Raw genomic sequence first — 15,934 nt, 5'->3', positions numbered from 1 at the left:
TATATTGAACAGAAATTGTTTACCTTAACCTAATTGAAAACATGCAGACCATTTATGTAAAGAAACATATTATCCTTAATAAACATAGAATAGTTGATAATGTGTTATTTATAAAGTGTGTAGAATTTAAGCAACAATACTATCCAATACTTTATATTCCCGACAAATATGTAATCATTGAAATGGGACATAAATCTTATTTTAAAGTAAGTAGGTAGGTAGAGTGGCGAGGAAGGTAGCGACGCATCTGCAGGTCACATTTACTAAAAATAATCTTTGCAACTAAATTGCAAAACCAAGACTGGTTAAGCGCATATCTCGATCAAATCTTACGAATACGTAGATATGTGGTAACAAGGAAGGGTGTCAGCTTGGACAATGAAATTGTCATGTCGCGTTGAATGTCCAGTGAGAATTGTACTGTAATGTATGTAAGTAAAGAAGGAAAATGTTGCTTTTTAAGGAACTTTACTAGGTGGAAATTATTATAATGCTGACGTACTTATTGTCACGTAACTGTTCCGTGACTCTATTCAAAAGTTGGTTAACTTTTATACATTTATAGCTACATAGATGTATAGGTATGTAAATACTTTCCGAATTTTAGCTACTTCATTTATTCGACAATAATTAATTAACACAAATATTGTATTAGCAGGATAAAAATGACATTAAAATCAAGAAAGTGTAGGCAACATACGTGTTACTTTTAAAATGTTGTCCAGGCTACTTTTCAAATTGGATGGTTTATGTAAAATTATACAGTATACAGCCTGTAAATAGAGATTTATCAAAAGTTAAAACGTTGTACAGAGAACAATGTTTGATAAAAACGTCTAAAGACGACGAAACTGGTTAACCTTGAACAGAGCTCGACAAAAACATGAGGACCCCAAGATTCATGCGTGGATAGATAACTTAGTGTGATATCGCAAGGAAGTAGCCCTGTTGAATTATGAGTAAACACCAATATTACAAAAAAACATTGCACAGAACTAGGTAATAATCATGACACGGTTTTATGGTTATTGGTTATAGGTAACTGGTTATATATGCGAGTGTGGTGATTGGAACTCTCTAGAGTTATTATTGATGTTCGCTCCTGATAAAATGTGATGTTGCTACTCATCGATATCTATGTACAACCTACCATATTGTTATTTCATGTTTTTAAATATTTTGTGGAATAAAACCGTAATGATTTATATTATATTCATCAGCAAGTAATGTTGAATTCGTTTCTTCGCACAGTATTCACCATTTATTTTTTTCCTCACTATTTGAAACACTCTTTCATTGGTCAAATTAAGAGTACATTTCCTCATCAATATGTTTAAATCATCTTACATTGTTTAGAGTATAAATTGTCTTACGTAACGCCACGTCCTGAAATTTTCAATGTTAAGTTAGCAAAATTAAGTATGCAACGTGACACGCCCACCAAATCTACCGCACTTGCCAATTGTACAAACAATTCGTGTCAACAATCCGCCGTGTTAAAGTTGAATTTGAAATGGCTATTGGAGCGAAGTAATTGACGGAAAGGCTGCGGCGGCGGCGATACAGTGCCCGAGCAACCAGTTTTTACTAACATCCAACGCCTAAGTCTGTCGGCTAATAGTTTCCAGTTACCTTGCATAACACTCTGTGATATATCGCGTTCATTTACTAATAATGTATTTAAGGCGTTTATGCCCGAACTTTGTAAAACAAACTATAAGAACTTATGGCGTCGCTGTACCAAAAAAATCGCCGAAAATTTTAATCACCGGTGAGTTGAATTTAATATAACTCTTCACAAGTGGACCGTATGAAAATCGAAAGTGAATGAAGTTTTAAGAATGTAAATAAACAAGAGTTAAGGAAAGCTATACACATGTGAGTGACGTTTTTTGTACTGAAATTTTAAATACACCTATTTAAAAAAATATCTAATAAAACACACCTACATACCTACATTAAAATCAAGTATTCTTGAATCACAGAGGTGAATAAAGAATAACTCTAAAGCAATTTTTTTAGACAATAACATCAAGTGATGGGACCAACAAGTCGTGCTCCTGATGGTAAGCTAGACGCCTGTCCATAACAGTTGCAGTGCCACTCAGAGGTTTAAATCGCAAAGATCGAGAACATTGCCACTGCGCCCGTCACCCTGAGACAAGTTGACAAGTCCCATGTGCCTGTAATTTCACCAGCAATTGTAAGCCCAATCGCTACCTATCAAATGAACCCAATACATTTTCTAATAATTTTGACATACTTTATACGATATATAATGCTTCACTGAATTAACGTATATTTTCTACGTTTATTATATACTATAATATAATACGTTTATTCGGCGGGGTAGTCGATATGTTTATTGTGAAGGATATGCGTCACGTGCCGTCGTAATAACAAACATGTTTACCATATTACAAGAAATAGAATCGCAATAAGAGCAAATTATGTTTAAATTATGTAGTAGGTACGCATTTAGTATGGCATTTGTTGCGTAATGAGTGCTACTTGCAACCAGTTTCCCTCTCCATATGTGATTTGTTGTAGGTACACAATTTGTTCTGAGCTAACAGATAGAGCTGGTGAAACTGCACGTGGGACTCGTTATACATACAATGTTTACCGTGCATTGCCATATACATAGATAGACACATATGCAGCGCAAATTGGGACACGACACGACAAATAGAAAGAAAGGTTATTGAATACTATTAAGAAAACATTAATTTAATATGTCCATTGTCATTTTCCAGGTGGTCTAGGTCAACTTGGTGTAGAGTGCGCTAAATATCTTCGCGGAAAATACGGACGCGACAATGTTATTCTCTCAGATATCATCAAACCGACCAACGACGTCGTCAACGATGGTCCTTATATCTTCGCCGACATTTTAGACTTCAAAGGATTGCAGAAGATAGTCGTCAACCATAGAGTCGATTGGTTGATACACTTCTCTGCCCTTCTTAGCGCCATAGGAGAGCAAAACGTACCTTTAGCTGTGAGGGTGAATATTGAAGGAATGCACAATGTCATAGAGTTAGCAAAACAGTATAAGCTAAGAATTTTTGTACCTAGTACAATAGGCGCGTTCGGACCAGATTCTCCGAGGAATCCTACTCCTAACGTCACTGTGCAAAGACCTAGAACAATCTACGGCGTGTCTAAAGTGCACGCGGAATTGTTAGGGGAATATTATTATCATAGATTTGGTTTGGACTTCCGTTGTCTGAGGTTCCCAGGAGTTATTTCAAGTGACCCGCCCGGTGGAGGTACCACAGGTGAGTTTTTTAGCAATAGGTACTTAGTACCTAAGTCATATGCTTAGGTGCCTACTTGATAGGCAAGTCCATCTTAACCGAAACTCTTCACTATATCATCGTTAATGTAGCGCTGTCTCTGAATTTAGGGTAGCGATGGGAGATCGTTACTAAAAAAAACATCGAATAAATCGTACCGTACCGTACGTACTATCCTGTATTTTAGTTTCGATTTAGTAGTCTTTAACGAAAATAATCGGATTTAGTTACTAATTTAGTACGGATTTATGTTACGGAAATATAAATGATACAAAAAAGGTTACTAAAAATTAAAATAATAAGTCCTGTTACTTTAGTAACAATTGGTCCGATTACTAATTTATTAACAATCAATAGATAATAAGTATTACTAACTTAGTAACATTATAGGAGCGCGCGGGCTAGCGAAACAGTAGCAAGGGGTGATCGATAATAATTAAACGATTTACTATTTCATTCTCTTTTAGTAAAGCTTAAATATAGAAATTAGTAAAAAAAACCATTAATTAAACAAATCAACTAAACGATTTAAACAATAATAATCATTTATTTCAGACAGAACAAACCCATAGAATTACAATAATGTTAACACGTTCCCTGTGCATGCATCATATGTGATGCATTTCGAGGTCCAAACGACACGTGAGTGCACCACATATGAGACACGACCCTTTGTAAATTTAAAAGTTTTTCAAAATTTGCACGTGTAAGCTAGATCATCTTTATTTGCTTGCACGTATGGACCACAAAAATTGTGACAATAAGCAAGTGGTACCGGATGACTTTTTAACCAATGTTGCCAGATTATTACTATCAAAATAAATCACGAAAAATATTTATTATTTTTTTATTACAAGTTAGAAAGGACTAATTATTGACTTGCGTATACGGCACATGATAATATAAACTAAACAATAATCAAATAAACAATGTCATAAAACCCAAGAATCAAAAATTGTCTGGTAAGCACAACTAAAATCATTATTTAATGGCTAGCATTGTAGCAATGAAGGCACAATGCTTTTTTACACATCAAACATTCGGTGTCCGTTTGCTTTGCCTTTCTACGAGGTTCTGTAGGTGTGTTGCCTTGCTCAGTCATAATTTTGTAGCAACCAACGCAACGCTTTCTGGAAATTTTGGTAGCACATCGGCGTGGGATTTTGGTCAATTCATGACGGGACAAGTTAGATGTCATTGATGGCCCAGCTAACGGCTCAGCATATTGAATTTCCAGGAGATGACTGATAATTATTTCATGACCTGTCAGCAGTGTCATTTTATTATTTCGATGGAGGTCCTTCTAGATCAAAATTGCATTTACAACAGCTACCGACATCAGATCACCCGCAATTTTTTTATACCAAAAACAAGTTTTGCGAACGGGCGAATTGTAACTTGCGAGCTACGAGCTGATCAGCTATATCAATGCCCTTCTTGCCGCGATTGTAATCTAATACAATTTTATATAAAATTTTATATAAATAACCTGTGGACATTGCCATTTGATGATCATGACATGTTGATAAAACCAAAACTTTGTCAAACACTTAGATAACTATATAACTCGTAACACTTTATAATAAACTTTCACTAACTTTTTCTATCTTTTCACGGCATAGACTACACATAGATTACAGATATTTAACTAAAACATCTGTCAAAATGCATTAAGTAAACAACTAGTACGTGCATGCACCATATATGTGGCATCAAGTAAAGAGCTCATACGTGAGTGTATCATATATGGGGCACTCGGGAAAAATTAGACAATGGAAAGGGAGTTTATGAAAATGAATTTTCTATCCATAAATGTATTAATATATATCAATTCCGACGTATTTGCAAAAAAAAAAATTGCACGTGAGGGGTCAATTTTTGATTTCTAGTTCCACAGGGAACGTGTTAAATTAGAATTAAATATTATATATAGGTACTTAATTGTTAATAATCGAAATCCAATGTCGCAGTATGGATGAGCCGCAACTACGAGTTATAGCAGCTATAATGCTATTAGTACTATCTAGCACTCTCTGTCTAAGAGAAGAAACCCTCTTTCTAAGCACAGCAGCAAACCCGTCTGTACGTGCTAACAAAAACATTTCAGATGCACTACAGTATCTTGGCAATTTAAACATAGCTCTAAATACATCGTTATATTGAATGCGGATGGCATTGTACGCTTGTTAGGCATATAGTGTCTGACAGTACGACTTAAAGAGCATTACTTTAACTTGATCTGAACATAGTGCAAATCTCCTGGCCAACATATTACCACGCATTGCTAATGCCCTCCTTTCTCGCTCAATATTATCATTATCACTAAGATTTTTAGTAACTGCCTTTAACTGCCTCGGTGGCCGAACGGTTACCATGCCGGACTGCCACGCAGAGGTACCAGGTTCGATTCCCGGGCCGGGAGAAATAGTTGTATGGCCTACAATTATTTCTCTCGTGAGTTTGGGTGTAATTTGTGGTTGTCTATATGTGTGTCCATGGCACCCGCGACACAGGGTTTCCCTAGTGCGGGGCTATGTTGAGTGTGTGCGTTATTTATTATTTTTTTATTATTTTTTTTAACTATAGGACCAAGATAACGGAATTTATCCACCCTAACCAACCTACTACTATTCAGACACAAATCAGGTACAAAATCTCATCCTTTTTTGTATTTGAAGACCATAAAAACTATTTTCTCAATATTAGGTATAAACCAAGCCATGTAACTTGGCATATTCTTCACAGCTGAAAAGTAGTTTCCTCAACCCTCTAATTGAAGGGCTAAGCAGCACCATATCATCTGCATAACTTGGATTATTAACACTTCTTCCTCCAATATGACAGCCAATATGACTGCTGCTCAGCTCTTCAATGTATCCGTTAATATAGAGGTTAAACAAGCTGGGAGAGCTTAAACCACCCTGTCTAACTCAACAACTTAGTACATAATCATCTGAATATTTTTTACTTACTTTGATTATTATACCAAAATTTAAACAAGTTAATGTAGTCCCTAGACATCCCCAATCCCTCTAATTTCTTCCACAACAGATTGTAGTTAACCAGGTCAATGGCCTTGGAAAGATCTAAAAAGCATGCGTATACATTTGTTTTCCGTTCAGTGTAGTAAGACACTGTGAGTTTTAAACTCAAAATTGCCAACTCCGTTGACAAACGTGGCCGGAAACCTAGCTGGCTATCGTCCAGACTTAAACACATTTGCAGACGCATGTTCAGAATACCATCCAAAACCTTTGCTACAGCAGTTGTCAATGATAGGGGTCTGTAATTTCTAGTCGAAGATATGTCACCAGTCGTATTTTTTACAATTGGTACAACCACTGTACGAATCATTTCTGGTGGCACATATCCATGACCAATATACAAGTTAAATAAAATATGCAATACTCTTGGCAAATGCTTTCCCCTAAATATCAAATGTTCCACACTTAGGCTATCATGGCCACTTGCCTCTATTCATAAATATCCGCGTAAAGCTAGCAAAAAGCGCAGCGCGGTGCGATCAATTCACTCGTCATCAATCGTCCGCGTTTGCTGTATTACGTGTTCTTACTAAAAACTGAAATTCGATCCATAATCGACAATCGATCAATAAACAAAAATCTATCCACAATCAAAAATTTGTAACAAGTAAATTAGTAACTATTTCGATTGGCAATCAATATTTGATCCACAATCAAAAATAGTGTAATGTAATTGATATAAGCAATAAAATTACTTCGATTATACTATCGGCCATCGCTAATTCAGGGAGTGTTCAGATTATGCCTAAATATTAATTAATATTCGTCATTTTTTATTTTTTGTCACCTACATAGAAATATTTTTAATATATTTTAATAAAATCGTCCTAATACAAGTAAGTAAACACATAAGTTTACATGTGCTGAATTTTAATTTGCATATAATACACATTAACATTAGAAAATACGTTATTAGATTTGTTACAAGTGCATTCCTATCACAGATAATACAATTCTATACTAGTATATAATATACATTTTCCACTATTTTCAGACTACGCGATTGCAATCTTCCACGACGTCCTCCGTAAAGGGCATTACCAGTGCTATCTTAAGCCGGACACGCGATTGCCTATGATGCACGTGAGAGACGCCCTCCGTGCGCTTTCTGAATTCCTAGAGGCCCCTAACGAGAAACTCATAAGGAGAGTGTACAACGTCACGTCCATGAGTTTCACTCCTGAAGAATTGACTGGCAAAATATCGAAATACATTCCAGAGCTACAGATTACATATAAACCTGATAGTAGACAGGATATTGGTAAGTTGAGAGCACATAATTGCACTACATAAGTACTATTATAATATAATTATAGTTAATAATATAAAGAAGTACCCTGCTTTTTTTTTGTATGATACTACGCCTGTCCATAACAGTTGCAGCGCCACTCAGAGCTTTAAATCGCAAAGATCTGAAAGGCACTGCCACTGCGGCCATCGCCCTAAGACAAGTCCCAAGTGCCTGTAATTTCACCAGCATCCTTACCCTTAAAAACCGGAACGCAGTAATACTCACATTACGGCTTGGCGGCAGAAATAGGTAAGGTGGCAGTACTTCCCTGGATGAACTCTGTCACAAGGACTTCTACTGCTACAAAATTTATTTTATTTTTAATTTTAATATGTATTTTTATGATGCCTATCGAAAGGGTAATTTATAAGGATTAAATCCTTTTAACTAACTTAGTATCTGTGTCTATAATATCATATCATTTGTTGGATTTGATTCCCAAATGAGACAAGCTACTTTTAAAACACATTTTATGCAGTATTAAATAAGTACTTTTAAGAATAAAATAATATCTCCATAAAGCTTTATTATATATATCGTATCAACAATATTGAAAGTATTTTCCTTTCGTGTCACACTGTCGCAGGGCACCCTGTATATTACATAGGTATTAAAAATAAAAAAGAAAACACCAGATCTAATCTAAAAATCTTACTTTTAACTACTAACACTCCATTAGAGTACTTGATGAGATGAGATTAGCGTTCCTATATTTTTTACGAAAGCTTTGTACTAATCCACACTTCTCGATTCTCGGTCTTTTTGCATGGACATAAAACTTTTTCTGACCGGTTTAGGCCCATTCCGCATCGGTAAGAGTAGCGACTACCTAAGAGACAGCTGTTTTTGCCTGATTTGACAAGGATGACTTGTATATTGACCACAAAGCAGAACTAGGTAGATAAAAATACCGTACTATAGTAGCATTAGAGCTCCTTGTGAAAGAGTTCGTCCAGAGAAGTACTGAAACCTTACCTATTTCTGCTGATAAGCAGTACTTATTGGGAACATCACTGCGTTCCGGTTTTGAAGGATAAGGGCGCTGATGAAATTACAGACACATGCGACTTGTCAACTTGTCTCAGGGTGACGGGCGCAGTGGTAGTGCCCTTCAGATCTTTGCAATTTAAAGCTCTGAGTGGCATTGTAACTGATATGGACAAGTATGTAGCTTACCTTCAAGCGTACAATTTGTTCGTCCCGTCACTTGATATTATATAAAAAAAAACTCTTTCTAAAACTAATCCTAATGTGCAAATTATCTATACATACTTACTTACCTTTATTATATGGATGCTTCGATTACGTGTATGTATGTCATGTGCATAGCGTGCTTAGACATTCACGATATCAAGTTTCATAGTTTAGTCTCTTCTAACATTATCATCAACCCATTTATACATTCCACTGCTGGGGATGGTTCTCCTCTCAGGCGAGAGTTTAGGCTATAGTCCATACGCCTAACATCAGTCACATTATTTTTTAAAGAGTGAATACGCTTTATTCAATTTATGAGGCATTATGCTCCATCGTCAACCTCATCGTCACATTCACACTCCCACACTCCTCACGGTTCATAGCAGGCTCCTTGACCTCTTCATAGCTGCTCAATTTTATGTTCTTCTTTATTTATTCACTGTAACATATACCATTCTTGTCTGTTCATGTCTTAATCTCTTTCTTTCACCTACGGGAAGCTGCGGTGCTAGTACTGGAAGAAGGCGGATGAAAGATGCATACTTATTCTATCCTAAAAAGTATCTATTAATTTCTATAGACTGACGCTAGTGCATGTATCTATAGAATCTATATTTAACTGGCATAGAAAAGATATTATGCAAATAGTACACTATACAACCTTCAGTGCGTATTGAGCGCAAACCACCATTGTAAAAGTTCACTGTGGAATCTATGTCAATAGAGTCGTAACTTGTACTAAATTAGTTTTGTTTTGAATAAGCGCTTATCGCTGTTTGTAGCAGAAAGAGTCGGTTTTCAATTCCGTTCATTTATTGGCCTTTATTGTACGGTTAAAAGTAACTTGAAGTACCTTATTACCATGGACCAATAAATAACTCCAGAGGACTGCTAATCTCCATACTACAGATGTGCTACAGATCGTAACTTTGAAAAAGGTCAAATTTCCGTCTTATGTCTAGATGGCGCCGATCAATAGCCTGGAAGTAGTTTATATTATATAAATGGCCGTAGATATTAATATGTATGTAGATGTAATATAAAATATAACAAAATCTAAATATGACAGCATAAGAAGTATTTTTTTGCCTTGTAGTATTATTCAAATATTGTACGTGAGCTACTATGATTTTCAGAACTTTGACTAACAGACGTGTCAATAAATGACATCGTGTGTTACAAATTAATGCTTCCTAATATGGGTAGATGGCGCTAATACTAAACAAAATAAAAGAATAGTCGGCACTGCCACAAAAATCTGTGCAATAAGTGCCACCTAGTTGATTTGTTTTTTGTCACTAGAAATTAGAATAGCTTTGACCACTTGACAAATTACATCTAGTCCTGTTATTTTTTTAAATGTCATGGCCCCATCGAAGTAATCGATGATTTCGCCAATGTCAGGTTGAGAAGTCGCGTTTTTACTCAAAAATTGATCGGTGAATTTCGACAGAATTCACTGGAGAATCTACAAATCTACAACGACAGAGAACCTACACAGACTATTACAGAACCAATGAAACAAATTATAATAGTTTTAAATATAGGTATTATTATACTAGTCGCGACATCTGGTGTACCAATAATACTCGACCACGTTGTCTTGTTGATATGATTAGCAGTCCTCTTGAATGAACGGTTCATGTTATTACTAAAAGTGTAAATCAAAGTCATTAATTTAAAATATACAACAATAAAAAAATGTTTCGTAGATATAGAAGTAAATACCTAAATAAATATCTGCCGTCCACTAACTAAAACGGCTAAGTGACAAACGGTCAAATAACCGTTTTAGATAGCAAAAAATAAAGCACAAAATTCTCTTTTAAAAAGAGTTAACTTGTTCGACTTATCGGAACTTACCCTAACGACGCATAGCTGAAATATCATTAAACAATTTCAATGTTCTGAAATGGGGTTATGGTTTTTATGATATCTCAAAAAGTTACTTTTTTCACTTAGCCGCGTTTTAATTATGGACGGCAAATATTAGACAATATAACATACGTCGCCTGATTCCTAAGTAAATAACTAAACCATTTGTGATATGGAAATAGGAAACAATGATCCGAGTACCTACCCAGACCCGAGACAATAATTACAGATAGTTTTCTACATTGACTCGGCCGGGGATCGCACCGGAGACCTCGGAGGTCGCAATACCATGAAGACGTCGTCATATAAATATATAGTAGCGTAGCGTAGATATAAATAAAAAAAAAGGTAAATTTATTATACTTACGTTATATATAATCACCTCACCACTTGACATAAAGTGAGATTGTGTTCAATCGTGTGTCCATTAAGTATAATAAAAGAAGTACGAGTTGCATTAAGACTTACAAGAAGTACATGATAAAAGAAACTATTTTTCCGGACTTAAATCGCGTATATTTGCTTTTTCAAACAAACCAACGTTTCGGGCTCTCGTCATGGTTGACGACAGAGTCAAAAACGAAAAATAGTTTCAATTCCTATGTGTAACAATCGCGAAAACCTAAGAACTCGATATATTAATTTTAGTTCAATTAAAAATAACCCTGTTCAATGCATTTATAAACAGTTTCAATAATTATATAAATTACTTACAGATGTCCGCGATTTCGTCTTTCAAGAATAAGAACTTCGAGTAGTCTATTGTACTAAATTTTGATTGTTTGTATTGGTTTTCCATACAAACTTTTAGATTTATTTTTGTGACAAAACATAAAGTAGCCTAAGTCCTTCTTCTAGGTCCCATCTACATTTATATCTATACCAAAATTCATCAAAATTGGTTCAGCGATTTAAGCGCAAAAAACATAACAGACAGAGTTAGGTACTTTCGCATTTATAATATTAGTGTGTATTACTTACAGCGGACTCCTGGCCTCAGGTGTTCGATGACAGCGAAGCACGTCGGGACTGGCAATGGAAACCAGAAGTGGATATCGACAATCTAGTCAGTCTCATGATTAAGGAAGTCAAGGAGAAGATTGCCGCTTCTAGATAATTGCGGACGTTCCCACGATAATACATAGGAAGTTTCTAATTTGTTATTAAAACATTAGGCTAGTTTCTTCGAGCCAATGCGCATAGTACGAGTGTGCGTACTTCGTGTCGAAGCAGAGATATAGTACCGGAGGCTATACCACAAACAATATCATCAACATCATCAACCCATTTGTATGTCCCACTGCTCGCACGGGTCTCCCTCAGGCGGGGGTTTTAGGCCATAGTGTGCTAAGCTGGCTCGATACGGGTTAGGGACTTCACACGGTGTATGATGGTTGTGAACCTTCTTCGACGTGCAGGTTTCACCAAGATGTTTTCCTTCACTGAAAAGCTCATAGTAAAGTTAAAATTAAATTTCGCACATACTCGTAAATTCCGAAAAAACGCGAGCCCGTATTCGAACCTACAGGCTCTGCTTGAAACCGTTAGGCTATCACAGCTTTTTTACAAAGAGTATTGTTACTATGAAATAGGAGTCACGTTGATGTGTTGACGGGTTCGCTCCAAGAATCCAGCCTAATCCAAAATATTGACAGCAAAAAGCATTCCGTCCAAAAGCATTATGTATCCGTCCTTACAAGTTTTTCTATGAAATGGTTATTGTTATATTATGTAATGTACAATTTAAAAAAGGACTAAGTTTATAGACCTGCTACCCATGCAACATTATTCTATCTGAATGTTTGGTTAGTGTCAATGATCTTATACACTATATGTACGTGGGGCTATCGTGAGTCGCACTATTAAGTCACCGGAATGAATAATGTAATGTAAATAAAAATGGTCAGAAATGAATTTATTGTTTCTCAAAATATTCTCTGTTAGCGTTAATGCACTTTTTCATACGAATGAACCAATTTTGAAAACATTTATGTCATTTATGTAACAATCTCTCAAACATATTTTTCATACACTTTGACAGCCTCTTCAGGTGATGAAAGTTGTTGACCGCGTAACTGGTTCTTAATTTTTGGAAATAAATAAAATACACAAGGTGCCTGGTCGGGACTGTACGCGGGATGGTTCATAAGGTCAACGTTGTTCACCTTCAAAAGTTCATTTGTCTGTCTGGCCGTATGAGAACTGGCATTATCGTGATGCAAGATGATACGAATATGATGATGATGAATAACTTCCGGCAAAGAAATGGTAGTGTACCAATCACTATTCACGGTACGATTCTCCAAAGCAACAGTAGCCACGTGTCCAGTTTTATTAAAAAAAGAAGCAACCATCCGCTTAAAGGCACTTTGCACGCGCGCCACTTGGTTGGTCATCTCGAAAGACTAATACGCTCGATTGCTGCTTTGTTTTGGGATCGTGATTATAAATCCATGTTTCGTCACCTGTTACTATGTCCCACAACAAATTTCACGCCCCTTCGTTGAATCTGGTAAGCATAGCATTGCACCAAGTGACGCGATCCGTTTTTTGAGCCTCAGTCAAATTGTGTGGGTTCCACCGAGAGCACAGCTTTCTCACACCTAAATGTTTGTGTAGTATTGATTGTATTTGACTCAAGCCTATGCCTAAAGATGCCCGAATCGCAGGTATGTCTCATGCCTTTCTGTTTTGATCATACGGCGCACAGCATCGATGCTTTTGTTGTTCACAGCAGTGGACCGGCGACCATCACGAAATTCGTCACTGAGATTCTCACGACCGTGTCTGAATTCTGCAAACCAGCTATAAATAGTCGTCTTGTATGGTGCTTCATCGCCAAAAGCAGTTTGAAGCCGAGCGAAGCTCCGCTGAGCTGTTGAATTACACTTTAAGTCGTAGAAAATCATACTACGAAAATTTTCAAGAGATAAATCCATGGTGATGTAGACAACCAATTCCTAAATTGACGCCACAATATAAAAATAAGTGACATTCAGATGAAACAAACTGTATTCTACAGCCAGAGTTCCATTTTCAAATGTTGTAATTACTTTTTAAATATTGTATATGTAAGTGGCCAGTTCCGGAAAGTTATAGTGCGCACTATGTACTACCTGTTTTCATTCAAGATCATTGGTTGGTGTAGTGTGTATATATACCCAGTGTTAAATTTTCAACCGTTTTTTCTTGTTTTTCTTATTGTATTTTAAGGTCATTACGTGTTTAAAAAAAAAACAAATAAAACGCTCCAAGTTAATTCAATTCCTTTATTTAAAGCGTCCGTAACCAAATCATATTGTCAACCTAGACTGCACGTAAGGAACGGTGTACCGAAAACTTGACTTTTTCTTACAATTTTAGGTAAACTGTTCCTTACACTCTGAATGTGGACTAGTGTAATTCTATTTTATTAGTAAGCGGGCTAAGCATACAAATATTTTTGCACTTAAACCTAGTCCTGACATATTACATGTTCACTTTTGTTTATGAGGTCACATCATTTACTGCATTGTTCTACAACTTGTCGTATACAGAATAAGAAACATATTTACAACGCTCGTCTAGCTACTTCTTAACTCTTTCAGTCGTGACTAATGCTGTCGTTTATACCTTTTAACTTTGTGACATAAACCTTCCCATAAAAAAACGATAAACACGCAAAAGTGGTGTACCCACCATTTTTTTTTTTCTACAATATTACTAACTTTAAATGATGATGATAATAAACTATATCATAATTTTGTATTTGAATCCTATTTTCATGTATAAAAAATTGTAACGATTAATATTTTTTATACATAAAAATAACATTAATAAATAAAAGAATTATGTACCTACTTTAGTATCATATAAAATAATATTGTGGAAAAATAAATTATGTAGTTACACCATTTTAGCGCTTATAGCTTCAAATATTGTCCCATAGTTATGAACCACCAAGTTTGCAAACAAATTTAGAAAGCACTATTGACCTGACCTCATAAAAACAGCATTAGAAATAAGTAGTGAAACTTAATTTTTTTTGTATTATCAATTAATATTATGAGTTCCAGATCTTCATACTAGACATAGTCACTACACGGCTCAGTCTTCCGTTAACACATCGACCACTGGAGTCTCTAGTATTACAACTACGTTAGGATGGGTGACTAAGAGTCGCATTCTAGAACTCTCTTCAATGCTCAAGTCAGGATTGCACTGGCAACACAAGCACTGGAAATACGACCCTAATGGCAGGGACTTGAGTATCATTTCGAGTGCTTTAAACCACGCAAATCCTGACTTGAGCATTGAGTAGAGTTCTAGAATACGACCCTAAGTCCCGTAAGACTTTTTGGACGTATAATTTACATTTAGGCCTGACAAGTGTCCTTACGTGTTAAGTCGTCTGTGATTTCTAGCACGTATAACCTCCTATTCGTTGCTTATTTTTATTAACTTTGACCAGTTAGGGTGAGGCTAGACGAGCGTAATTTTACGAGTTGTGAGTTGCGTTTTTTGAGACGCTCGTCTGGCCTCACCCTTAGACCGTCACCCTAGATTACGCGGAGCTATTATACCACAGCTCGGAACAGTGGACGCTGAATACCGTACTATAAACGGAAAGCAATTTACTTACTACCTTATTAATAATGCCGTTAATAACTATACATTTATAAATAGGCACGAATATGGTTGTCTTATGGCCGTTGTTAGTTTATTTTTCCTCAAATTTTTCAGATATGGCCAAAAGAGATATGAGATCCCTTTGAGTATGGGAAAATAGGTTAAGTTATGAAAAAAATATAAGCTATATATAATATATAACATACATTTTTGATAGAGTACGTACGAACATTTAGTACTTATAATGTATAAATAATATTATGTTAACATTGAAAGAAACAAAGGTTAGTGTTACAAAGCAATAATATAAGGGAAAATAGTATTCACGGCAATAAAATAATATATATGATTCAAAAAACGTATGCATCAATGCCCATTTAAAATACATCTTGTTTTAAAAAATGTGTTTTATTGTCTGAAGAATTATCTAGGAAGTATGACATTTTAAACTAAGTCATCTGCCCACAAAATGTTTTATTAGTTTAGTAGTGGATAATTTTCAAGTTGTATTTTTCTTTACCTAATTGCGGTGGCAATTTTTACTATTTAAGTAATCTAGTATATGTCGAGTTCTTAGGTTTTCGCGATTGTTACACATAGGAAATGAAACTATATTATTC

At 35.6% G+C, this 15,934-nt stretch overlaps 2 protein-coding genes across 2 annotated transcripts in view; one reads left to right on the top strand and one right to left on the bottom strand.

Annotated features, from left to right (window-relative positions):
* Positions 1-8,931, bottom strand: part of LOC113237277 (protein artichoke) — a 17,657-nt gene extending 8,726 nt beyond the window's left edge. Inside the window, exon 1 of the mRNA XM_026473683.1 lies at positions 8,915-8,931. The gene's annotated coding sequence lies outside the window, so the exon portion shown is untranslated. The remainder of the gene's footprint in view (positions 1-8,914) is intronic.
* On the top strand, positions 1,507-12,701 carry LOC113237299 (L-threonine 3-dehydrogenase, mitochondrial). The gene is made up of 4 exons (XM_026473695.1): positions 1,507-1,771; positions 2,757-3,281; positions 7,338-7,604; positions 11,690-12,701. The coding sequence occupies exons 1-4, from the start codon at positions 1,675-1,677 to the stop codon at positions 11,821-11,823; spliced, it is 1,023 nt and encodes a 340-aa protein (XP_026329480.1). The 5' UTR covers positions 1,507-1,674; the 3' UTR covers positions 11,824-12,701.
* The last annotated feature ends 3,233 nt before the right edge of the window (positions 12,702-15,934 follow it).

This window comes from Hyposmocoma kahamanoa, unplaced genomic scaffold (assembly GCF_003589595.1).
Source record: "Hyposmocoma kahamanoa isolate Upper Pololo Valley unplaced genomic scaffold, ASM358959v1 102, whole genome shotgun sequence".
NCBI classification, from domain to species: domain Eukaryota; kingdom Metazoa; phylum Arthropoda; class Insecta; order Lepidoptera; family Cosmopterigidae; genus Hyposmocoma; species Hyposmocoma kahamanoa.
The sequence above is the reverse complement of the archived record's forward strand: the minus strand, read 5'-3'. Positions and strand labels throughout refer to the sequence as shown.

What these genes read in the sequence shown, in the direction of transcription:
- LOC113237299 (XM_026473695.1), top strand. Translation starts at nt 1,675, where the DNA reads ATGTATTTAAGGCGTTTATGCCCGAACTTTGTAAAACAAACTATAAGA. An exon ending in GCCGAAAATTTTAATCACCG is followed by an intron (nt 1,772 to 2,756) that starts GTGAGTTGAATT and finishes GTCATTTTCCAG; the next exon opens with GTGGTCTAGGTCAACTTGGT. An exon ending in GCCCGGTGGAGGTACCACAG is followed by an intron (nt 3,282 to 7,337) that starts GTGAGTTTTTTA and finishes CACTATTTTCAG; the next exon opens with ACTACGCGATTGCAATCTTC.